The sequence below is a fragment of the Delphinus delphis genome, chromosome 5, assembly GCF_949987515.2.
Source record: "Delphinus delphis chromosome 5, mDelDel1.2, whole genome shotgun sequence".
Taxonomy (NCBI): domain Eukaryota; kingdom Metazoa; phylum Chordata; class Mammalia; order Artiodactyla; family Delphinidae; genus Delphinus; species Delphinus delphis.
Window position 1 is genome coordinate 56,092,379 of NC_082687.1, and position 26,982 is coordinate 56,119,360.

Genomic DNA, 26,982 nt, shown 5'->3' on the forward strand with positions numbered 1-26,982 from the left:
TATGTATCTTTTTCCTTCCTTTATACCTCATACACTTCATACCACTTTGTAAAATCGTCTGAAACATTTGGCAAGGAACACGCTTTAGACTTTTTTCAAGCACTGGTTCAACTTCCATTTGCTGTTAGTCAAGTTTTAAGTTATATATTGCCAAATATGCATAGCAGCAATGTATGTTCAATAAATGTTCTCAACCGATGAAGTAATTTAAATTTATTGGATATCCATTTATGCCATTTAGCTTTTAAATATGGAAAACAAAACAAAAACAACAACAATAAAAACTTTTTCCCAATAAAGAGGAACAAAAGAAACAACAACCAAAAAAATTACTGGTTTATAACCAGTTAATTCCCAAATCATGATTCATTCACAGTAGGTCACAGATGAGAACACAGAAGAAAAATACCTTAGCTAAAATTATCATGTTGATGATTGGCAGAACTTTTGAATCAGCCTGTATTGCTGGGAGATTGTTTTTCTCCATGTCTCAAAGAGATACACATCTCCAGTAAGAATGCCCATAGGGGAATGTAGCATAGGAATAAAATTACCTGCAGCCATGTGGGCTTCTTCAAACTTGGATGTGTTACTTTTCATGTACCTCTTAGCCATCTGTATGTCTTCTTTGGTGAAATGTCTATTTAGGTCCTCTGCCCATATGTATGTATATGGCTGATTCACTTTGTTGTACAACAGAAACCAACACAGTACTGTGAAGCAATTATACTCCAATAAAGATCTATTAAGGAAAAACAAAAAACAAAAAAAAAACTTAGATGTGTTTCTTTCCCCCAGTTGAGTACATGCCTAAAAATAGGTAAGAGGCAGGGACACAACGCAGGTGAGAGACAAAGAAAATATACATTTTTTTGAAGGAATAAAATAAATTAAAATATTTTACAAAATCATGCCCTATGATGAATGGGGAGGAATATTTTAAGTGAGAATATGATGTGAGGGAGATGGTCACAGGTACAATAAAATGAAATCAGAATTTGAACGGGACTATACTCTATCTGAGGGGAAGGACTTTGAAAGGACATTAGTGATAGCATGTGCTGGGCTAGATACTATGGGAACAAGAATTATAACAGTGATTGAGTAAAATTATTTCCTATGCCGGAAAGGTATTATCTAATATAAAACATACTTCTTAATGATAGTCATAGTAATAATAGGATGCAAAATATTTGATATATTTCATGTCTTCTTTTCATCCATAATATGACTGCTAAGTTTCACTTCCTCAAATAAACTAGGACCATGAGTTCCTCTTACCCAGGGTATATGTAAAACTAATGCCTATATGTAGACAGCCAATCCATCCTGTAATGAGTTAAGCTGTAATGTGTAGAAGAGTGCCAGATCACTATTATGATCATGGAAAACAGTACTGCATAATGGTCAAGAACATGGGCTATGGCTCTAGCCACCAATTTTCATTTTGCTTCTGCCATAAACTACTATGTGACTTTGCACAAGTTGGTTATACATTCAGAACCTTAGTTTCCTCGCTAATGACATGGGGTAAGAATGCCTCAGTGATGTTGGGAAGGTGACATGAATTAATACAGGTAAAGTTTAAATGGGCATGACACAGAGTAGGTAACTAATAAACACATGGTTATTACTTTTCCATTTATTTCTCTTCCTGTGCTCTGAACTCCTCTATATCCATTTCATTCCTAATCCATTTTAATTGATATGTTGCCCTGCCTACATTGCCTCTTCCTCTGAAACTTAACTACCTTTTCAATCCCTTCAAAATCTTATTCAAATTCTATCACCTCCATGAAATAATTCCTCATCACTTAGCCCTGAAATAATCGCTCCGTCTTTCGAACACTGTACCTGTATAAGGATTTTTGCAACTGTCAGTAATGTTCCCTCCTTTGTCCAAAACTCTTATTCAAATTTTCATTTAATTTTGTCTCCTCTGCATATATTTTTAGCTCCCTAGCTAAAAAAGTCTGCTCCATGAAGAAAAAAAAAGTCTGCTCCTTGAAGAAACAGATTATGTCCTAAATATTTATGTAAACCCATTACACTTAAACCTAAAACCAATCTATGGTCACTTTAGTTAAGCACTCTGAGCCTCAATGTCACAAAAAAGAAAAAAATCATACCTGCCTTATAAAAATTTTATGCAGATTAAATTAAGATATATTTGTGTGTGTGAACAAATTTGTAGGTAGTTATAGTAGTATTTAGTTTAATCTGTTTAGGTGAATTCATCAAATATCATCAGATATTAGGAGACAAGATCCCAAAATTATTAGAGCCAGTAGTCACCTACTTTTATAGATCTCTAATTTATTACAGAATTTGTTTTATGTGAATGGGTCCTGACTGAGCAATATAAGACAACTAAACTTCTCATAGTAAAACAACTAAATTTGTCATAGACCATTTTATATGCACTTGAGACCTTTATTTTAAGAAGCAAATGCCATTATCAGCAAATGATCATATTTAAATTCTGTAAAGTCTAGTCTAAAAAACAGGGCTGTGGTTGAAAATACAGACTTTAAATTTCCAGTCTTCTAATCAAATATTCTGTTTGATGTTGCTGCGGTGAAGTTACACATACAGGTAAAGCAAAATGTAAATATTTAAAATACTTCTTTGTCTTATTTTTTTTTCTGTTTGAATTGAAACTGTATTTCCCCTTAATAAATGTAGCTCTTGATGTTCAACTTAGGAAGTCTTCAACTTGTTTTTAATTTACCATGTTGCAATTCACTTTATTTGTGTCCTTAATTTCATGTTATCTGATCTGATGCTAATTTATTCAGCAGTTATTCTCAACCTGCAGCACACAGATAATGAGACATAAGTGCAACTAAATCTTGTGATTGTTTTGATTGAAGCTGAGGTGGGGAGTCTGAAGTAGCACTCCTCTGGGTGGTGCCATCATGAACCTTCCTCCTTCCTCTATCACTGCCTTTCGTGACAGAAATATGGGGCCTCATTCAAATTCCTTCTGTGATTTGTGGTTAAACAGGAGACATCATAAATAAATATATATTCTAGAGAGACTTATGACAAATGACGTAAGAAACCCACAGGTCCTGGCTTAATTGACTCATTCACAATGCATGATGCTTTAATGTAACATACATAGAGCCAGTTTTACAATTCAAATAGATTCAGGAATAAAATTTAGAAGTGGAAAATTATAATTTTTCCATTGCAGCAGCCTTAGTTCTTTAAGATTTATTTTTTCCACCCATGGAAATATTATAAAAATTGACCAAAGGAATATTTCTATTGAAATATTTATAGTTATATAAATATTTATATAATATAATTATGTAATATAGTTTATACAATGTAGTTATATAAATATTTCTATTGAAATATTTATAGTTATATAATATTTCTATTGAAATATGTATATTTCTATTTAAATATTCATACTTATATTTCTTAATCTAGGATAATATACAAATAAACTTAGTTCTCCTGTAAAATTAATAAATTTAAACAAAATATTAGAGAAAAATTAAAGAAATGTCTCCCTGTTTTTCTTTCCATGTCTGAGGAAATAACACATTCAATGGCAATTGATTATTTAAATTGTCAGATAATTCTGACTTATATAAATTTGTAATTATCTTTCAAATATAGTATTTCATTCTATCCTGTAAAAGTCCATTTTATTTTACAGGCCCTTATTATATATGACCCAGGGCTATTCCAACAATCTTCAGACTAGTCTTTCCATTTTGGTATTTTCCAATGGATATTAGTCCATTCCATACATTTTATTAAATCAATTTCCTCTCTTGCTTCATCACCAGGAGCAAACAAATCAAGCAAAATACATATACTTTGATACTGAACTTGATATAATTTGGCCATATCTCCATATTACACTATTTCCTTTCCAGAAAACTCTACCTAGTTCTTGTTCTGCCCCTGGAGATACTTCATTCTGCCCTAGCATGTCCTCTCCACTTTCCTCAGTTCTACTTGACCTTCAAGTTTAATTCAAATGTGACCTTCTCCATAAGATCAGTGTCATTTCTCTTCATTTTTCCTTCCATCCTCAGTGTCTGCCTGGCATAGAGTAGGCCACTCAATAATGTTGAATAGCTGAATAAAGGAAAGCATCCCAGTTCTACATTTGTTGTATTTTGCTCACCTGTGTGTTCCTAGATCTGTGCTCAGCATGTGTAGCATTTCATGTATTTGTTGAATGAATGCTCAGCCAGAGACAATCTTACAAACTCTAGCTGCATTTCTCTGCACTTTGTCATATTGTCCATTGTATCATAGTTATCTCTCAACATGTTCTGTCCTTACTACACCATGAACTTCTTGAAATTGATATATGTTTACAGCACCCCTAGTATCTGTCACAGGGCCAGACACATTAGGGAATTTCAAAACTTTTTTAAAAGACATGAATGATAGTAAATGAATCAATGACTAAATTACAGTTATCTAAACAGTTAAAATGAGTTAGAGTGATATACAATTTATATTTTAATTTAAGCAACTTTGTTCTATAAAACTATGGGTGTTTTAGGAAAAATAATTAATATGCATATGAAGAAAATTGCATGAGGATCTTTTCACAGGATCTTACATATAAATATGTTATAACTACTAATAATAATTAATATTACTTTAAGTATGTGCTAAGTTAATGTTCTTTATATATTATCTTCTTTAATCTGCACAATAATGCTATCCTGTAGACACTAGTATTTGTTCTCATTTTACAGATAGGAAAAATTAACCTTAAGGAGGTTAAATACCTTATCCAATATCATAAAACTAGCATAGGATAATACCAGATTTAAAAGCAGTTCTGCATGACTCCAAAACCCAAGCTCTTACAGTGTACATTACTAACCTCATTTTTATTATTTGGTATACACTTGACAAGAAACATTTATTTATTCAAAAGGTATTAATTGATCACCTAATACATGTCTATTCCTATTAATCAGTGGGATACAGCAGAGATTAAACAGACTGATTTCCTGCCTTTATGGAGCTTACCTTTGGGTAGGGGAGAAAAACTAATTGAGCAAATACATTTATAATATATTAAATGAAAAAAGTAAAGCTAAGTTAGGAGATTATGGATTGTTTCTATTGAGGGTTGGTAGTTTCTATTTTATTTAGAGAAAGGCCTCTCTGATAAGGCTTGAATAAGTGAATGTGTGAGCCTTACAGATATCTGGGGGCAGGCAGTGTGTTGTAGAAAGAAGAACCTGCAAGACTCGAATGGAACTTGCATAGAATGTTCAAGAAAAAACAAGGCCAGCGTTGCTTCAGTGGAATGAATGAGAGGAGTCTGGTAAGAGCTTAACTTGAAGATTTAATAGGAGAATAGACAGTATGTGAACACCTTGGTCCCTGCAAAGACTGCCTCTTATTCTGAGCCTTGGAGCCAAGATGTGATAGAATCTTATTTCTACATTAACAGGATCAGTCAGGATGCTGTGTTGAATAAAGATGGTAGAAGCCAGTGTTGAAATGGGGAGACAGGGAGGAGACTACTGTCATTATTCACACCTCATTATGGGTTAGATCAGGGTAGTAATCTAACAAGATGGTGAGTAGTAGTTGAATTCTATAGATATTTTGAAGGCAATCACAGTAAGTCTTCTTGTGGATTAGATGTGGAATATGAGAAAAAGAGAAGTCAATGATAATTATAAATTATTTGTCCTGAGTACCTTGAAGAAAGGAATTGTCAGTTATGGGGAAAATTCCAGGAGGAGCAAGATTGTGGTTGGTAATCAGTAGTTCCGTTTTGGACACGTTACTTTTGAGAGGCTTATAAGCACCCAATTACAGATGTTGTGTATAAGATTGGATTCTGAGGAGTATAAATGAAAATGTTTGCAGTATGAATATGCTTGAATTTTATATCTTCCCTTTCACAAAAGGAAACAATTCTATGAGCCATTATCAGTGATAAACCATGATGGAAATAAACAAATTTAACACGGCAGTAGAAATGGAAGCCAGCTCATTAATTTGATACTAGTTTTTCATTATTAGGGCAAAGAGAAAGGTATAATAAATAAACATAAGATATTTATTAGATATTTACAAGGACTTTTTCTGATAAAATCTAAATTCTACTCACCTGAAAGATATATATCTATAGAAACAGAGATTTCCTGGCTCAAAGATTGATTATTAGTAAATTAAACCTTGTGTTTTTAAAGTCATTTTCATTACTAATAAAACAAAGCTGTCACATTGTTAATTCTTAGATTGCTTAGCTCCTCTGCAAAGTCGATCACTGCTGACTCCACAAGTAATTATCCACCTTTGCTAATGTCAGAGCAATTCTAATTTATTTTTAATTTGAGAAATGAGCAGCTAATGAGAAAGTTTATATCAATATAAACAATCTGAAATAAAAGAGGATATTATGGAAAATTTGGAATTTCTATTTAATAGAAACATTTGGTGTTTCCATTTCAGGTAAGGTATAGAGGCTTTTGATTTTATAGTCTTTCCTAAAATTAAAATTACATAATTTTAAAAGTAGTTTTCCCTAAAGTGTTAACCAATAAATAAGGGTCATAATGGAATTAAAATATCTGAGTACCTTTCTAAGTTCTGATTGCCCCATACTTCATCCTCCCTTCACATTCCCCCGCTTGATAAGCATTATCTATTCCTACTACAAGCACAGGGTCCCATTTTCTGGGTGACCATTAACCATTAATAATTGAATCATGATATTTCTTATTCCAAGCTTCCCTTGGAGTAAAAATACAAGTAATTTCAGACAGCTACAAGTGTTAATGTACTAAATGGAATACAACCCAAATAAAATGGCGTAGTGAAATAAAACTATAGATATATAAGTATAAGCACAGGCTTACTTTTAATTATTTACAAATCTTGTAAAATGTTTGTAAGCGAAACCAGTGACAGTTGTTTTCCAGTGAATTGTGATGTTTCTAAATCAAATGCTCCCTTATACCCTTAAGTGGTACCACGTGTTTTTTGATGCACTCGTGGTTTCAGAAAAGCAGGTAGTACCAATGCAAATAAAATAATAAGCCCAGATTTAGTTGCAACTCTTGTGATGTAGCCTAGTTCAGTGTTTCTCAAAATACAACGTGCCTCTGAGGATATTGCTAAAATGCAGAATCTGTTTTAATAGATTGGATTGGGCACTGAGATTTTGCCTTTCCAGCAAGCTCTCAGGTGATAGCTATGCCACTTGTCAAGGGCCATGCTCTGAAAAGCAAGGACTAAATCAACACTCCCCAAAGTTTGTCTCACCTAACTTTGATACAGCTTGTGAAAAAAGACTGCTTTACCAGAAATGGCGTGTTCTCTTCTCTCTTGGATTTTGTTGGACGTTAGCACCAAAAAAATCACTTACTAAGGAAGCAAATGCAGTTTTGTTTTACTGTGGTAAGAAAAACCCACATATCATGATATCTACCCTATTAAATTTTTAGGTGTAGATACAGTTTTTTTAATTGTAAGCACAATGTTGTATGGCTGATCTCTAGAAACTTTTTGTCTTGCATAACTAAAACTTTATACCTATTGAACAGTAATTCCTTCTTTCCCCCTCCCCCTGCCACTGGCAGCCACCATTCTACTTTCTGTTTCTATGGGTTTGACTACTTTAGATACTTCATATAAGTGGAATCCAAGACCTATCCACTTCACTATCGAACACTTCAAAACGCTTGGAGCATATATAAGTAATGATCATACATAAAAACATATTATTTATTGAAAGCAACTGAAACCCTACCAGATCTGCCATTAATGCATGAATAGTTTGGTATGGCATAGTCATGATTATCAAACTTATATTATCACAAAAGACTAAATATTTGTGAGATTTTAAATTTAAAATTTAAAATAAATATTTGGAAATTATAAGCATCATAGTATGGAGGGAAGGAAAACAACTTTTATAGTCAGGTGGACATGAATTTGATTCCCAACTTTGTTTCTTATACGACTTGCACTAATCAACTCAGGTAATATATTGAATCATTTTAAGTCTCACTTTTCTTTCTCTGAAAAGAGTCTTTTGTAATATCACTGTTATAGAATTTTGATTACAATTAAAAATAACATCATGCCTTGTAAGTGGGCACTCAGTATATCAATAAACTGTAGTTCTTTTATGATTATCAATACCAAATGATGAAATATGAGGTTGGTGAATTCCACAAATAATGTGTTTCTATTACTACTTAGACTCTGCCTGAACTGGGTCCTCAGTAAATATTATGAAGTAATGTAAAAACTCTACTCTGTGATTAAAATCATGTTTTGACATGCTTTATGAGCTCTTTTTATATTGATTTTTGATAATATGCTTTCAAAATTATTGGCAGATTTACTCTTTGTCTGTACTTCAAGCTGGATAATGGAAAATGATTTATACCATTTTATTGAATTTACAATGGTTAGAGTAAAGCCACATTAATTAATCTATGTCATTTTTGCAGGCTAGCAAGAACTGAGACAAAACATATGCCAAACTAAATATAATTATCATTAAAATGGCTTAAGCATGAGAAATAATCAAATGAGTCCTGAACTGTCTTATTCTTGTCAACAAAAGATCATGCTTGTTTGCAAACATGCATTTTAATTGCTTTTCCCCCATTTTCTGAAATAAAAGAGGTGTTTTAGGTCCCTATCATATTTTTCAAAACCTACACTATCATAAATAATGAATCTGACTTCTAAAGCTAAGTGATGAATACTAAAAAAAAAAATCTTATAGGAGGAATACCAGGTGCAGATCTCCCTAAAAAGCAATTACTTTTTCTTTCCAAATATATATTATTCAATATCAATAAAGTTTCTGATCAGTCATTCTCTTTAGAGTATGAATTCTTTCGTCTAAGCTCAGTGAATCTGGGTTGAATTTAAGGAACAAATTTACCCAAGAAAGAGGTATCTTTACATAGGGATTTTATCCAACTCCTGCTCAGGAGACCTTGGGTGAGGAGTAGTAAATATTTAACACTAACCCATAGCTGTAAGAAGAGGGTCTAAAAAATTAGAGGATAGACAGAGAGAAGAGAAAGAAACTGAGAAAAAGTTTTCTGTTCTCTAGAAAAAGAGAATAGAAGGAAACTGAAGGTTTTGAAGTAGTAATATAGGAGAAGTGCTGTAATAATAAAAGGCTTGTGGTAGAGTAGATAATTGTAGACATTGATTAGGCCTTCACTTTGATGGACAAGGCATCTGCTCATGTGGTAGGAGCTGAGAGGTACCAATGAGGGAAAGCTAAGACTATATTCTCTGGATATCTGCTGGAATTCAGTTCTTCCAATTCCAATTAAACTATGACAACTCCCTCAATGGATTTCTGTAAGTGAGAGTCAGATCTACACAGAACATATTCCTAGAAACACAGGCTGATTCTAGAAAATGTAGCCCTTTCCCTAATTTGATCAGGGCTGGTGTTCAGCAAATACATATTTTTTGGCTCTATTAGCTGTAAATTTATTGAAATACTCCCATGCTATTTGATAAAAAGCTGAAGCCAGGGTTACCCTTTTATATGCTTACTCAGCTTCATCTCTGGGTACTTCTGAATTCCTGAAATCAGGCAGATGAAGAGGTGATGTCTGGTACACCAGGACGTTCTGATATTCCAGCATTACGGTTGGTTGAACTTCAGACATGTAGGTCCCTGTGCCAAAGCAGTTATCAAATATTTTGGCTGTCACCCTTGGGGAAGCATATTAATTCTGGACTTTTGAAGGAAAAGGGGCTTCAACATTAATAAAAGCCGGAAATAGGCTCTAGGATGTAAGAATGGGACCAAAAGGGCCTAAAGCAAAATTTTGTCTATTTAGAGTTTGTCTGAGGACCATTAAAATGGGTGTGGCATCATTAAAATGAAGTTAAATTGGAAGCATATCTCAATTCATGAACTTAGATTACAGCCATAGTAAGGAGAAAATGCAGTTATAATCCTTTTTTCTGTTACGTTGTCTTGGCCATTTACAAATACAACGAGTCATTCTTTTTTTTCTAACTAAGGTATTGTATTTCCAGTCAGTTTTAAAAATCAACATTCCCCAACTCATCTCCTGTCACTTCCTGAATTACAAAGCAAAATTCAGCCCTCTAGCCATGTTTGAACTTGATGAACTCTTTCATGACAAGATACCTTGGCCCATGCTGCCTCTTCTTCCTGAAATATCTGTCACCATTTATTACACGAGTGACCCTTTCAATCTTCCAAATTCAAATCAAATGACATCTCCAATGTATATTCTCTACACATGGGATGTTTTACCTAACGTAGGCATAGTACAAATATATGACAAATGAATTTTTCAGACAACCTTTTTAAATAACTTTTACAAACTTTAAAGAGGAGGAGAAATGCATCTGCCTTTGTAGCATTACTTGTCACATTTCATTCAAAGAATAATGCTTCTAAAGTATTTTAAAAGAAGATAATTGTCTGAGTGAGAAATTAGACTGACCTACCTTATTATACTAAATAGTGAGTTTTAAGTGATTTTGGAATGAAAATTCCTTTTTCTTTCTAGTTATTTCTTTTTCATGCAATTGTCTAACTTTCTATATCTCTGTTTACATTTCAGACTAATGTTGTATGAATAAATATAAAAGTTCTAACTCTATGACCTGAATGAATCATTTCTTAAGTAAAATACAGATACCCTTCTGGAGAATGCCATTAAGTTAATTACAGTGCATTTCATAATTGAATAGGCCCTGTTTCCCTTTATAATATAAAAAGTTAATTAATAGATATACAAGATAGAATTTTACTATCATAAGGTCTTTTTTTACTTACCTAAAAATAGTTTAAATTAACACTAAAATTGTATGTAGTATACTTTTATCAAAGAGTAAAGGGGCATGTTTTAAAATAGTGAGGTTAGCGTGGAGTGATAAAACTAACAACCATGTTTTAGATATTTTTTCATATAGCAAAGGTTTTGTTTTTGTTTTTGTTTTTGTTTTTGCGGTACGCGGGCCCTTCACTGTTGTGGCCTCTCCCGTTGCGGAGCACAGACTTCGGACGTGCAGGCCCAGCGGCCATGGCTCACGGGCCCAGCCGCTCCGCGGCATGTGGGATCTTCCCGGACCGGGGGACAAACCCGTGTCCCCTGCATCGGCAGGTGGACTCTCAACCACTGCGCCACCAGGGAAGCCCTATAGCAAAGATTTTTGATCTTATATTTTTCATCTTGTATCACAGACATATTACACACTAACTGCCATAATTTTATGAGGGATAAAATATGATCTATTTTCTTAGTCGACTTATATCTAGCAATGAAACCCCACAGATACAAAGTTGATAAAGTTTATAAAATAATAATACATAGAAAATTCTAAGTGACAGGCACTATTTTAAGTGACCAGGGTAACAGTATGACTTGGTGGATACTCACAGTAACTCTATGAGGCAGGTGCCATTAATATCTCCGTTTTACAGATGAGAAAAATGAGATACAGAGATAAGAATTGATTTGCCCAAGATCACTTGATAATAAGTGATTGATCTGGGATACAAAGCCAAGCAGTGTAGCTCCAGAGTCTATCTAGCTACAGTTTTATATCAGACATGAAAAGAGGAGGACCTCATCCATCAGTATGATGATTACAAGAGAAGTTTCCAGACAGCAAGAGGAATCAGAACAGGGTTTTGAAGAATGAAAAAATTGGGGTTGATAAAGATCATAAGTATGTGGCAGAGAGGGAAAAGGGAGGTAGCCATAAGTAAATGAATTATAAGAACATAGAAATAAAGTTTGGAAAATACAACATATATTCCAGGGATCATAAACAGGGTAGTTAGACTGGACAGGAGTTTTTATTTAGAACTGTGAGGAAGATGAATATGTTTTCAGTGCTTTGCTGGATATTATTATTTGGCACTTTATATCATTACCTCTATTAAAATAAAATTCATCCTTAAACTCATTTTCTACATAAATTGATTTTGGTATTGAAAATTATGGGTTTTTGAATCTTAAATGTCAATCTTTATCATTCTTGTGATACTTTCTTCTCACTGACCCAATTTAGTATATACTAAGATATCATCATGTCATAAATTTACTTGCTACTCAAAAAGGACTATTTTTTTAACAGATGTATATAATTTGGACAACAATAAAAACTTCCAAGTAAACTTTTCCTAGATAAGCATACAAAATCTAAAAGCAACAGTTTATACCACTGTGTTCTTTTCAGGTAAACCAGTGATGATAGTGACAGAGTATATGGAAAATGGCTCTTTAGATACATTTTTAAAGGTAAGATATGAGACAAATGTAACTATTCAAAGTGTTATTCATATATTGACCATGATGTTGAAGTTGAAATCCAGCCACTTTAAAGCTAAATTTTAAATAGAAATATCTGGAGTCAGGATAATTATACTACAAAAATTAACTTTGGTTTGAAAATTATCCACTTCAGAAAATGTATACAAATCCAAATTATGTGTCTCTACGGTTTTATTTAAGTGTATGTTAATGTGCCCCCCCCAAAAAAAAAATAAAAGAGGGAAGGAAGGAAGGAGGAAAGAAAGGAAGGAAAGGAGAAAAAGAGAAGCTTTTATAGGTACTTAACTCTCTCTGAAGTAAGTCATACAGAGAAAGACAAATATGTGATATCGCTTATATGTGGAATCTAAAAAAATGGTACAATTGAACTTATTCACAAAACAGAAATAGAGTCACAGATGTAGAAAACAAACTTACCGTTACCAGGGGAGGAAATGGGGGGAGGGGAGATAAGTTGGAAGATTGTGATTGACATATACACACTACACTACTATGTATAAAATAGATAACTAATAAGGACCTACTGTATAGCACAGGGAACTTTACTCAATACTCTGTAATGGTCTATATGGGAAAAGAATCTATAAAAAAGTCAATATATGTATATGTGTAACTGATTCACTTTGCCATACAGCAAAAACTAAAACAACATTGTAAATCAACTATACTTCAACAAAAATTTTTTTAAAAGAACAAATAAAAGTACTTAACTCTCTCAAAGTATATCAGGCAGAATAAGGAAAATGTCTAAAAAGCCCATGAAAATCATCTATATTAATGAAAGAGTCAAATAGACTCATAACTCATCTGAGGGCCAGTCACTACTTGTACCAGCAGAGTCATTATGTGATAACAGACAATAGCCAATGTTGTCAGATCTTCTGGATTTTAGGAAAAGATTGTATTTTTAAATATGCAAGTCTTCAAATTTTAAACATTGGCAATTCATTTTATTAATAAATAGCATGTGCTAGACAATGTAACATGTTTGCAGGCCTGATTAAACCTGTAGTCTGGCAGCTTTTCACTTTCAATATAGCAACTATTGCTATTATTAAAAGTAATGGGATAGTGGCATTAATGACGATTATTAAGAAGGGCCTGTGCATTGAATATGACAGGGGTCCACTGACAAGGCAAACTTCCCTTTCAATCTCCAGCCTCTACCAGATTCTGCTGCCAAATTTCTAATACATATATTTAAGTTCTTCAGTCTCTTAAGGTCACATCATTCCTTTATTTCAAAATAAGCATCAGTTGAGCCTTATTCTGTGTGTCTGCACCAAGTCCAGTGCCCTTGACAAAGACAGCAAGCTTCCAAGAAATGCTAACATTCTCCTGGTCATTGTTCAGTCCCTCCCTCCCCCATCTGCTATTGCAGATTCTCCCTTACTTCCTCTGGCCACTTCTTCCTTACCCCAATATGCCTAACCAGCCAGCTTCTTTTAAGTCACTTCAAAAATGTGCAGTGTTAACCCAAGGCAGGCACTAGGTTGAAGAGATGAAAACACTCCTCTGATGACTGAGAATAAAGGATTACAATGCAGAAAAGAGCAACTATAAGTGAGATTTTGGTCAAGGGCTTTCAAAGCCTTTATCTGCTTTGACCGAGCAGAGGACTGTTACGCATTATCAAGTTAACTATCTATTGCTTAACTTTTCCCATTCTCCTTCAGATAGAAATTGCATATGAATTTGGTAGTAGTGTATATTAATTTGGGGATTGAAGGAAGATCCTTTCATATTTTCCCTTAGTGATTGGGGTTGTAGGACTAATATTTCTATATAATCTTTACAGAAAAATGACGGGCAGTTCACTGTGATCCAGCTGGTTGGTATGCTGAGAGGCATCGCTGCAGGAATGAAGTACCTTTCTGACATGGGCTACGTGCATAGAGACCTTGCTGCCAGAAACATCTTAATAAATAGTAACCTTGTGTGCAAAGTGTCTGACTTTGGGCTTTCCAGGGTACTGGAAGATGATCCTGAAGCAGCCTACACCACTAGGGTAAGAGCTAACAGAATGAATTTCTGAAATACTAGACTAGAGACTTTTAATATTTAAAGATTTTAAAGGAAATAGAAAAAAAAAGAAAAAAGAAATTCCTCCAATATAGGAAAAAAGAGAGAGAAAAAGGGGAAGGTGGATTAAAAAAATCCAGATAACTCTCCTTGTTAGATATCAGAAAATTCAAATATTAAATTCAGATAAGCCAAGTATTCACTTTATGAGTCTTAGTAGTTCATTTTTTCCTTGCAGATACTGAAAATAAAAAGTTTGAGTTCATAGTGGATACAACTCATAAAATCATATAGAGTAGTAAACGTAAAAGAAAAAGTTAAAGAGAGAATCTCCTGCATTAAAAGCAATAAATATATTATATACACATATATTAACATTACTGGCGGTATTTTAATGCCTAATTTCTTTTATACTATGTAAATTGTTAAGCTCACATATATGGAAAATTGGTCACTAATTCACATTGTCATAATTAGCATAAATCAACACCCTTTTCCAGCAAAGTAATTGCTTCCTGAATTGCTGTTGTATAATTGACAGTTTTTTCTGTGGAAAACTGTGGGAATTGATGTAACAGAATTTTCTGGACAGTCTATGTATTGCACTTCTTGAATTTTAATCCCTTTTAATAAACTACATTTGTTTAATTCTAAATCTTCTGAAGGGCATCAAGATATCCTCAATGTTTAAACTTCTTATGAAGACAGGAATTTATCATTATATCTTTTTCACTATACAATGTGGCTAACTTTTGTTTCAATACAGAATACTTTTGTCATCTCTTATTCTTATGATAGATGTTACACATTTTCTTATTTAATTCAACGTTTTAAAATTACTTCTACTCATAGTCTAACAATAAACTATAGATTACAAGGCTGTTTTTTTTTCATTGTTGCATTGTGACTTATGGATAGTTAAGGATTATACTATGCTGAAGATCATGAGTGACTTATCTAAGCAAACAAAGCCTTCAAATTATCAGCTTAATAAATCAATAAATTAATTGGTGGAATACGCCTTTCCTTCTAGACCTAATTATTATTGTCATTATTTGAGTTAAATGAAACCTCAATTAGGAATTCTCCTGGGATTAGAGTTACATTTAATAAACTTGGCCTAAACAAGATTGGGGTTATAAAAAAACCCATTCCCAGCATGACTGGTTGGTGTCTCAGTTAAATGCATAAAGTAAATTTGTCAAGGTCTGTGTGAATGTGTCATGCTGGTGGAGAGGGAGGGGGAGAGGAGCCAGAGATCCTGAGACCCTCAAGACTTACTCCTGGGAAATGGGGTGTGGCAGCACTTTGTGGAAAAGCCATATATTGAGAGATGAGCCAATAAGGGAACTTCAGATAATATTGATGTCCAATATGATGGTCAGAGGACCAGGAGAAAATTTCTAGGCTGAAGTTTAAAGTAATCGACAAATTACAATTTCAAGAGGAATTGTAATAATTATAGATGATCCCAGTGCCACATAGCCAGGCCTAATAATGTGATCTTGCCTATGAATAATTAATTAACAAAAGTTATGTTTCAGGAAAGTCTTCTCAATGTGCTGCTACCATATTTCTAAGGAGCAAATAATTCAAACTTAGTTTCAATAATTCAAATTAACATCAACTCAGAACAATTTTAAGCATTACATGAAATTGTTATTTCTTCATATATCCTGAAACTTTGGTTCATAAAGAAAGTTTGTCCCATTTTTTCTAGTATGTGAATTAATTTTCTTTTCTTCCTGCAAAACAGGAAGGCATATATTAGTCTTTTTACAGGAAAATATTCAAAACACTCACTTCTCTCTTTCTCTCTTTTAAAATATATTTGCTTATAGATGAAATGTTTGGTTGCATTGATTTTTCTTCTTTTAAAAATGAGGAGAAAAAAGTTTACCCTGAAAGGGGTGGGATATAAAAGTGTTATCTTGTAAACTAGGAGAAAACTTACCAAATCATTGTTTTTATCATGTAAAAACCCCAAACTTGATAATGTTGTAAGTCTTCCCCCATAATCTAATTTTAATAATTTTTAATTTGGTTGAATCTCATTTAGATACTTACCTTTTTGGTTAAAAAAAAACCAAAAAACAGTTTGACCAAACACACACAAAAATATGACAATGGGAAATAAGAGAAATCAAGTCTAAAAGAAATTGCACGGTGTCAGGAGAAAGTCTAAGTTTTTAACATATCTGATTTTCATGCTTGTCTTATTAACATTTAAACTTCTCATGGTTACATTCAGCAATCAAGACTTTCTATTTACAGTCCTATATTAAAGGAAAAAAGAACCTTGGGAATTTGAGTCTTTTACTTTCTGTTAGAAAGTCATGAAAGTTACCTTATTGATTTGCCTGACTGCCTGCTTTCCCCACTTAAAGCTGCCATCCTGATACTGTAATTGAGATGTGGGTCCTGTATGTGTTCCAGTAGTCAAACAGAATTTAAACTAGAAAGCTTCCAGCCAGCCAATTAGTAGTCAACCTACAAGTGCTTATGGGCTGAGATATGTGAAAAGAGACTGTATGCTGTCAAACAGATTCACTTAAAAATGCTACATCTCTTTCTAGATCTTTTCAGTGAGGAAGCAGTATCCCTAGATACATTTGAAGTATGTGGGAATTTTTTTCTTCTTTTTCAATTGTAGGGAGGCAAAATTCCAATCAGATGGACTGCCCCAGAAGCTATAGCTTTCCGAAAGTTTACCTCTGCCAGTGATGTCTGGAGCTATGGGATCGTGATGTGGGAGGTTGTGTCTTATGGAGAGAGACCCTACTGGGAGATGACCAACCAAGATGTAAGTATGGAACTACTCCCCCTAAAGTTTGAATTGAAACAGTTCTCTGATTCGGGAGACTGTGTGTGTGTGTGTGTGTGTGTGTGTGTGTGTGTATGTATGTATATAATATATATTTCTGAAAATGACAGTTGCTTAAAAAAGTGAAATGCTCTTTGCTTAACCTCTGATCTGTTTTGTTGTTATTAAAATCCTTTATGCAGAAGCTCAAAATAAGTTAGTACAAAGGAAAGCAAGTTACTGTTATATAAAATCTTGCCAGACAGTCCTAGCAGTACTGTAGTGCTGTGTCACTCATTTTATGTCAGTATCATTTTCAAAAATGAAGAAAGAGCCATCAAAGAATGAATACTGACAGACAAGTTTTTATGACATGCACTTGATAAAGGGAGCTAAAACTCCAAACCAAAAGGGTGAATGACATTGCTTTAATAGTGGATGTTCTTAGAGGATAAAAAGAAATAATCTGTACCTTTACATTAAAAAAAAGTAGGAAGAGTAATATTGTCTATTTAATTTGGGATAAAAACAGATTTTTTTCCCACATGGAGAAATAATTCAGGCTTAGAATAATAGAATCCTGGAATTAAAGAAACCATGCAAGAATCTTCTATTCAAGTTCAGAATGATGCCTGACTACATGGCCTTTGGTGTTTGACTTTTTAATTTTCCATTGTTACTATTCGATATAGCCCTTTCTATTTTGGATTGCATTGAAATTTGATATTTTTTCTTCAAATAATTATAAAAGCTATCTTTTATTGAGCCCTTATTATATGCCATACTTTGTTTTAAATGATTTACCAACTAATAGCTCATTACTTCTTTATATAAAAACCAGTATAATGAACAGTCTTAACTAAATACCATGCTGATTTAAAAGATTTATTTTTTTCTCCAATTATTTCTTTCATCCATGCTCTGTAAAATCTCCTGCTCCTATGCCTTCAGGGATTATTAGACAGGTGCTTTAGCTCTCCGGCTGCATTTTGGTGAATCAACAGTACCATGCCAGTAATTGACTCACTTTCAGATATAAAAATCCAAGTCCAATCTAAATCAGAGTCAATCTTATATCCATTTCAAAGTGTTTTCCACAACTGCAGGGCCAACTTGACCCTAAGTAGCAAGATTGGTAAGGAAGAATTGTCAGATTCTTGCTTTCCTCTCTGCAAGGTCCTTAAAGAAGAGGATGTACTCCAACTGAGATGTCCCAGAGTTCCTTGCGCTTGCCGTCTGCTCCCCACTTCACAGTCTCTAATGGTACCTTACACATGTCTGCTTCACCTGAGGAAAGCACATCCTTGTTTGATGTTCTACCAGTTTTCCCTCTTTTAGATATTATTGCAGGCTGCCCCAGCCACCCTGTCTTCTTCAGATTTCCCCAGATGAGAAGCCAGGGTCACCCTGTGGCTTTCCCAAGAAATATTTCACAGCATTCTTTTCGGATAGCGATAGTAAATTAGACTGATGGATTCCCGTCTCTCAACAAGCATACTGCAAGGCAGTGAGTCTCCCTTTCTTTTAGTCATCTAAATTGCTACAACTAGTTTTCTTTTGCCCTGTTCGCTTGACCTAGTAAAGGGATACTGACCTCTGTTTCTCTCAATTTGAGAGAACGTAGTATCTATTGTCTTCAACCTTATGATTTTAGGGGCAGGACTATGGCCAAAGTATTGAACTCTTGTCACACATTTAACAACCCATCAGAGAGATATTATTTCTGTCTGGCTGTTAATAACCTGAAACTTAAGAGATTAAATGATTTTCTTAATGCCACAAAAATAATAAAAGTTATACCAGAAATTTCAATCTGGTTCTCCAAAATTTTAATACCTAACCACTACACTGTTTCCAATTGAATCAATGTTTACATCCTCCCTTTCATTTCCAACCAGTGAGCCTAGATCAACCTTCTAATTGAATGTAAAATATTCAATTCAATATATAATGATTATTATGAATTAATCTAGCCTAGACAAAGATGAGACCTATTTGCTGCTTGCTACTCTCCAGATAAATGCCGAATGCTAACTTGAGATGTATGGTTTGGCTTCTAACTTCTCTCAAGGCTCATTTCAATGCCATTTTTCCCTTTAGTTTTTGTGAAAGTATTTTATTCTGTAATGCCAGCAAGCCTGCTCCCTTCACTCAAGGAAAACATTTACCCCTTATTTGCTTAGTATTATAACTCCCTCTCACTTGAGATATTTTGAATCCTGATTCCATCAGTAGGAATTATTAGTCTTTCCCAACTATGTATATAATATGTGTAGGATTATTACTCACATTATAGGAAATTATGCCTGATATAGCTGTGTCTGTCACAAATAAAATGATAGATCAAAGTAGAACGTAATGCTAGGTGAATACTCGTAAGTGTTTCAACTGATCTAGACTGTGCTTACTCATGCTCCTGGGGATTGACTGATGTATACTGGTAAACCTTGGCTCTGCTCCACACGGCCCTCATCTTCTTTCAGAGACCAGCAGGCTAGCCTAGATATGAGCTCATTTTCCCCATGGCTGAAGGGTGAGAATAAGCCCAGCCTGCAACATGCCATTGTCCAATCCCATAATCAGAGGATCAGTCCACTCACACTGCTCATTGTGAATGGACAATATAAAGTTATATAGAAGAGGACATAGAAACAAAGAAGTGTGAAGGATTCGGAACAGATATTTTTCCTGATTTCAGCCATTTGAGAGCCTTGATACTTTTTTCAGATAACTTTACTTCAAACTATTTAGAAAAATACAAGGAAGTGCTAATATTTTTAGGACATAATAAAAATAAAAACTAATATTTTGGCATTGGCTGGGTTTTCCAAGAATCTAAATGAGGTTTACAGAAAAATGTTTTACAGTTAAAGATCTTTCTAAAATGTCTGCCTTTAATAGAAGGTCCAATACATGCTTTGCATTTTCTCAGCAAGTTTACTAGCATTAGTGGCATTTAGTTTCTAGATATGGCATTAAGTTTGGTATGCCTCAATTTCCATCAAAATTTGTATCTAAGAAACATGACAGATCTACTGTATTTGAAAATCATGATCACTGAATATTTCTTTTGAAAAAAGATTCTCAGAAATCAAAATAGAAGTACTGATTCGGCAGTTTTGAATGATGTATCCCATCATCTCTACATTCCAGATACTGATTCTAAAAAGGCTTTGCCACCATGAAAATGTTACATTACCAAGACATGCAGAATAATCTAAATCTCTCAGAGGAGACCTTCCACTGTGTCAGGGGGATAGAATGCTGCGGTAGGTTTTTTTTTGGTTTAGGATTGCCTCTGTTATCACAGAGAAAAGCCATAACAACACATAATAAAAATAAACTAAAATGATTAAGATGATTTTAGGTACATATCAGACCATGAACTCTGATTCAAGCTTGGGAAGCTAAGATAACATCCTGTAGTCAGTAGAAGCTTCTTTATTTACAGCAAACATTTTAAATCTCAACATTTTTCAGAACTTAAAATAAAAAACAAATAAGAAGAGATGTCATTGTATTGCATTTTTATATTTAGTGACAATGTCTTTCTCTTGTATTTATTCAGAAATGTATGAATACATAGTGTATACTAAGCACATAAATTACAAAATGTTTTAAAAACTCAAAATGTTTTAAGTAATCTGTTTTTAAAATTTTTTTTAGGCATTCAGCTTTCTAGTACCATTTCTGTCAGCCTAAATCTTACTTTTAAGGCAGCAAAAACTTTGACTGCAGAAGGATGTGAACTCACTTTGTGCTGAGTTTGCCTTTCTCTTGGTCTTCTAAGGATAATGCTGTCCTTGGATGCAAGTAATTAGTTTAGGGACTGGTAGGTATCCTCATGGAAATTCTTACCCCTTTGGAAAAAATGAGACATAAAGAAGTATCAATACTGCAGTCTAAAATTCCTATACCTTGTTGTTTAAAAACAACTAAAACACAAATCTGAAATTGAAAGAATAGAATCATCTTTGATTCTATAACTCTCAGTCAGTTTCAATGATTATAAAGGGAATGGACTTGAACAGATTTCCAAGATCTCTTTAATCTCTGGAATTCTATTGATCTAAGATTGATATACAAAGAAAAAGACATACTCAGTACATTTTTTTTTCTTTTTTTTTCTCAGTACATTTTTAATAGCTATTGGAGACAGAAAAAAAAATCCTAGGAAGAAAATTGGTCTATCTGTAACTATTTCTATGGCATTTGAGATAATTTCCAGGAATATATTATTAAACTCTAGTCACTTTGGGGGAAGCTTCATATCTCATAGTAACTAAAGGACTCATCTGTGAAATTTTGAGTAAATACCAAGCAACACAGGCACTCACACTCTATATAGAACCTAATTCATCAAAACACACAGCTAATGCTCAAAGGTTCCCTATAAATTTCCTGGCACTCACTTATTCAGCCTACACTTTCACACCTCCTGTTATAAAGAATGCACTATCTTCCAAAATAGCTCATTTTAATTCTGGGTATTAATTTTTTTCTTATGGTGCAAGAAATCTGATTCCATGAGGTAATATCCATACCTGTCCCAAATTATTTTCTTGGGAGGCAATTATTTCTCATTTCAATAGTGTGACTCAGCACCAGGATAGAAAGACCGCATATCTGCATGCCAGAGAGACTTAAATGTGAATCTTTCCATTGCCACTTGTTACTTATGTGAACGTGGGCAATAGTTAACCTTCTGGAATGTCACCTATTTCACCTGTAAAATGTGTATATGATTTCTATTTTGCAAATATGTGTTAAATATGAATGTAGATAATATACATACAATTTGCATCTTAGTACCTATGATACCAATGAGCCTGGGCTAGTCTAGATCCTTCAAGAAGCCTATGCCATGAGGGAATTACATACACATTAGTATTATTAAAGGGAATTGCTTGTGAGGACAAACATGAAGGGATGAGAGGAAGCTGGGAGAGATGTCAGACTGTGATACAAATCTGACCCCAGGTAGAGTAGAGATCAAAGGAAAGATGATTGGAGGCAGCATCTGAGGCTGAAGTGCACTTCTAAGAGAGGTTGCCAAGGCCGCCAAGGAGTCCTCAAGCCAGCATTGCCTGTTATAGGAGTCTCATAGGAATGTGCCTATCTTATCACTACCATATTCTGTAATTGACTGGGAGTAACCTATGTAAAACATGGCCTTGGTGTAAATGTGATGATGGATTTTAGAGGTTTTAGGGTTAAGGACTGTAGATCAATTTCCATCCCTGTAGGTGAAGATATGAGAGACAGATTCTCGAGGTTGCTATGCTCCACCCCTTTTGCAACACAGAGCAACTTTTCCACACAGGTTCAGGAAGCATCTGTTCCATGGTTCTGTGGGGTTTTCTTTCTGAAGGGAAATTCAGCAGAGGCAGGTTATGGACTGAAATGCAGCCTCTGTAGCTTCAGCTGATCTCAGGACCTCATCTGGTCCTTAGCCTCTCCCTCCTCCACTATCCATTCTGACTTCCCATCACCAACAACTTGGCAGATCATCGTGGCTTAACTGGTAGACGGAATCAATCCTTTACTCTTGGGGGTCGGCATTTTCTGGCCACAGCTGTTATAAAGGGGTAGCAAGAGAGCCCCTTAGAGTATTACCTGGATTCCACACAAATTTCTCCCCACCCCAACTGTGTGAAAACAGCTCAAATGCCTCCTGCTGTTCAGTATCAATAACCTTGGCCATCACGGTGACTCACCTTCTCTTGTGCTTGTACCTGGGCACAAGTAGTCCAAAGTGCCTTGTTACAGCTATAACCATTTGTCGCCTGGCAAGAGTTACTGGGAATGAAGCACAATATAAAAGTTTCTGAGTTAATTGATTTAATACATAAATTGCATCCTGAATAATGACACCTACTCCTATCAAAGTGTTGCCTCCATGTTGGTGCTTCAGCTGTGCCTTTAAAAGGCCTTCCAGCATTCTGGGAGGCTAGTCACTTCTGGATGATGAACTATGTGTAGTGGTTGCTGGAACCAGCACATATCAGCTGGTGAATTTTCAGAACATTTCTCCCTGAATGAGATTATGTTGGTAGCTTGCAGTTGACATGGAGCGAGTATTTATGTCAGATAAATGAGAAAATGTTATAAATCTGTTTTCCCTGCGAGAAGAGCCAGTTGTTAAATATTTAGGAGCACATCACTAAGTATGTGATTAGCTCACACATCCTTCACTATGAGGTGGATATTCTAGTTAAGGTATATGCTCAGTGGGAGTCCATGTTTGTGAATCAAACATTCCAACCTTATAATGCTAGCTGAGGCTCTGTGGGTAAAAGCAAACCAGAATGGGTATATGTATCTGAAAGATGAGCCCATGACCCTTGCATGATGGAAAGGGCCCAATAGAGTCACCACCCACTGAAGAGTGCCTTATTAAGTGCTCAGTGTTGGGTTTTATGTATTGGAAGGAAAGGCAGCATTCTTTAAATTGTGTTCAGACTATTGATTTACATGTCAATGCCAAGAAAATGCATAGCTTATGATAATATTTCAGATATAGAAATCTGAAATGATGCCAGATTGTCTGTAAAAATTCTGGTTGTCTTTTTATTTTTTTCTCTTTTCTTTCGTTCATCTCAACCACCTCAATTAACAAAGGTAATCGTAATAACAAAGTCAATTGAGATTATGACTCATTGGCCATACATTATAAATTGTATGGTAAAATGAACAGCCTACATAGCACTTTGGCAGATTTTCAGCATTTCACAAACCACCAGAGTACTAATGCCATTCATTTCTCCCCCAAGCTATGAAAGGAACAATAGGTAAAAATGAAAAAAAAAAAAAAAATCACTTCAAAATGTCTAAATATAAAATCTAAAATTATAGCTCTAAATCTATTTTAAATATAAATTCTAAACATTAATTTAGAATTAAATTCAATGACCTAATTACTGGGCCAAGTTCTAAGTTAACTTAGAGACAGAGTATTATATTTATATATAAAAATTTAGCTGAAAATAAAGTTAAGTAATATATTCTGGAAATAATTTCTCAGATCAAATAACTTACTAATTCCTTTAAAACTAAGGAATTGGTTTAATTCATTCATTTCATAATCACATATAAGACTAGCTGCTCAATGAAGGAAAGACAATATTTTTTTTAAATAGGTGCTAAAGAAAAAAAATAGACATAATTGGTATCAGCTTTGGGGAAAAACACATTATAAAATATATCATGTTTTAAGTAAATAAAAATGACTGTTTTCACTGCATAGTTAAATATTTCATGATATAAAATATACTAAAAGATTTAATTTTGGTACATATATGTTATTAAGGTAATACCACCGTCCTTATCCACAATGGGAAGTCTTATAATAAGCAAATTAATAAATAAATGAGCTTCCATTAATATATGAGTGTAAATGGTACTTTTAATTTTTACTATTCATTTATTTGATCACTAGTGATAATTTCTCAAAATTGATTTAGCATTTTTTTCTTTTGTAAATTTTTTTTTTTTTGCGGTACGCGGGCCTCTCACTGTTGTGGCCTCTCCCTCTGTGGAGCATAGGCTTCGGACGCGCAGGCTCAGCGGCCATGGGTCATGGGTCCAGCTGCTCCGCAGCTTGTGGGATCTTCCCGAAGCGGGGCATGAACCCGTGTCCCCTGCATCGGCAGGTGGACTCTCAACCACTGCGCCATCAGGGAAGCCCTTTTGTAAATTTTTGATTAGTACCTATTTCTTATTTATTTGTCATTTTATTTTATTGTTTTATTATTTTATTTCTCAATATGCATGAGATTTTAATGCATTAGATATGTTAAACATGTGTTATAGTTTTTGTAATATTTTCTGCGGACGCTATCACATAGTTATTGCCTTTTTTTAACATCTTTATTGGCGTATAACATAACATTGGTGTGTTATAACATATGTTATAACATAACATTGCATAACAATGGTGTGTTAGTTTCTGCTTTATAGCAAAGTGAATCAGTTATACATATACATATGTTCCCATATCTCTTGCCTCTTGCGTCTCCCTCCCTCCCACCCTCCCTATCCCACCCCTCTAGGTGGTCACAAAGCACCAAGCTGATCTCCCTGTGCTATGCGGCTGCTTTCCACTAGCTATCTATTTTACGTTTGGTAGTGTATATATGTCCATGCCACTCTCTCACTTTGTCACAGCTTACCCTACCCCCCTCCCGATAACCCTTCCCCCCTCTCGATATTCTCAAGTCCATTCTCTAGTAGGTCTGTGTCTTTATTCCCGTCTTGCCCCTAGGTTGCTCATGACCTTTTTTTTTTTTCTTAAATTCCATATATATATGTGTTAGCATATGGTATTTGTTTTTCTCTTTCTGACTTACTTCACTCTGTATGACAGACTCTAGGTCCATCCACCTCACTACAAATAACTCAATTTGATTTCTTTTTATGGCTGAGTAATATTCCATTGTATATATGTGCCACATCTTCTTTATCCATTCATCTTTCGATTGACACTTAGGTTGCTTCCATGTCCTGGCTATTGTAAATAGAGCTGCAATGAACATTTTGGTACATGACTCTTTTTGAATTATGATTTTTTCAGGGTATATGCCCAGTAGTGGGATTGCTGGGTCGTATGGTAGTTCTATTTGTAGTTTTTTAAGGAACCTCCATACTGTTCTCCATAGTGGCTGAACCAATTCACATTCCCACCAGCAGTGCAAGAGTGTTCCCTTTTCTCCACACCCTCTCCAGCATTTATTGTTTCTAGATTTTTTGATGATGGCCATTCTGACTGGTGTGAGATGATACCTCATTGTAGTTTTGATTTGCATTTCTCTAATGATTAATGATGTTGAGCATTCTTTCATGTGGTTGTTGGCAATCTGTATGTCTTCTTTGGAGAATTGTCTATATAGGTCTTCTGCCCATTTTTGGATTGGGTTGTTTGCTTTTTTTGATATTGAGCTGCATGAGCTGCTTGTAAATTTTGGAGATTAATCCCTTGTCAGTTGCTTCATTTGCAAATATTTTCTGCCATTCTGAGGTTTGTCTTTTGGTCTTCTTTATGGTTTCTTTTGCTGTGCAAAAGCTTTTAAGTTTAATTAGGTCCCATTTGTTTATTTTTGTTTTTATTTCCATTTCTCTAGGAGGTGGGTCAAAAAGGATCTTGCTGTGATTGATGTCATAGAGTGTTCTGCTATGTTTTCCTCTAAGACTTTGATAGTGTTGGGCCTTAGATTTAGGTCTTTAATCCATTTTGAGTTTATTTTTGTGTATGGTGTCAGGGAGTGTTCTAATTTCATTCTTTTACATGTAGCTGTCCAGTTTTCCCAGCACCACTTATTGAAGAGGCTGTCTTTTCTCTACTGTATATTCTTGCCTCCTTTATCAAAGATAAGGTGACCATATGTGCATGGGTTTATCTCTGGGCTTTCTATCCTGTTCCATTGATCTATATTTCTGTTTGTGTGCCAGTACCATACTGTCTTGATTACTGTAGCTTTGCAGTATAATCTGAAGTCTGGGAGCCTGATTCATCCAGCTCTGTTTTTTATTTTTTTCTCAAGATTGCTTTGGCTATTCACGGTCTTTTGTGTTTCCATACAAATTGTAAAATGTTTTGTTCTAGTTCTGTGAAAAATGCCAGTGGTAGTTTCATAGGGATTGCATTGAATCTCTAGATTGCTTTGGGTAGTAGAGCCATTTTCACAATGTTGATTCTTCCAATCCAAGAATGTGATACATCTCTCCATCTATTTGTATCACCTTTAATTTCCTTCATCAGTGTCTTATAATTTTCTGCATACAGACCTTTTGTCTCCTTAGATAGGTTTATTCCTAGATATTTTATTCTTTTTGTTGCAGTGGTAAATG

The 26,982-nt window shown here is 34.4% G+C and overlaps 1 protein-coding gene across 1 annotated transcript in view; it reads left to right on the forward strand.

The window, feature by feature from the left end:
* EPHA5 (EPH receptor A5) overlaps positions 1-26,982 on the forward strand; it is a 318,271-nt gene that overhangs the window by 283,904 nt on the left and 7,385 nt on the right. Inside the window, exons 13-15 of the mRNA XM_060012452.1 lie at positions 12,217-12,278; positions 14,110-14,319; positions 16,987-17,136. Of these exons, the coding sequence (XP_059868435.1) occupies positions 12,217-12,278; positions 14,110-14,319; positions 16,987-17,136 (422 nt within the window). The remainder of the gene's footprint in view (positions 1-12,216; positions 12,279-14,109; positions 14,320-16,986; positions 17,137-26,982) is intronic.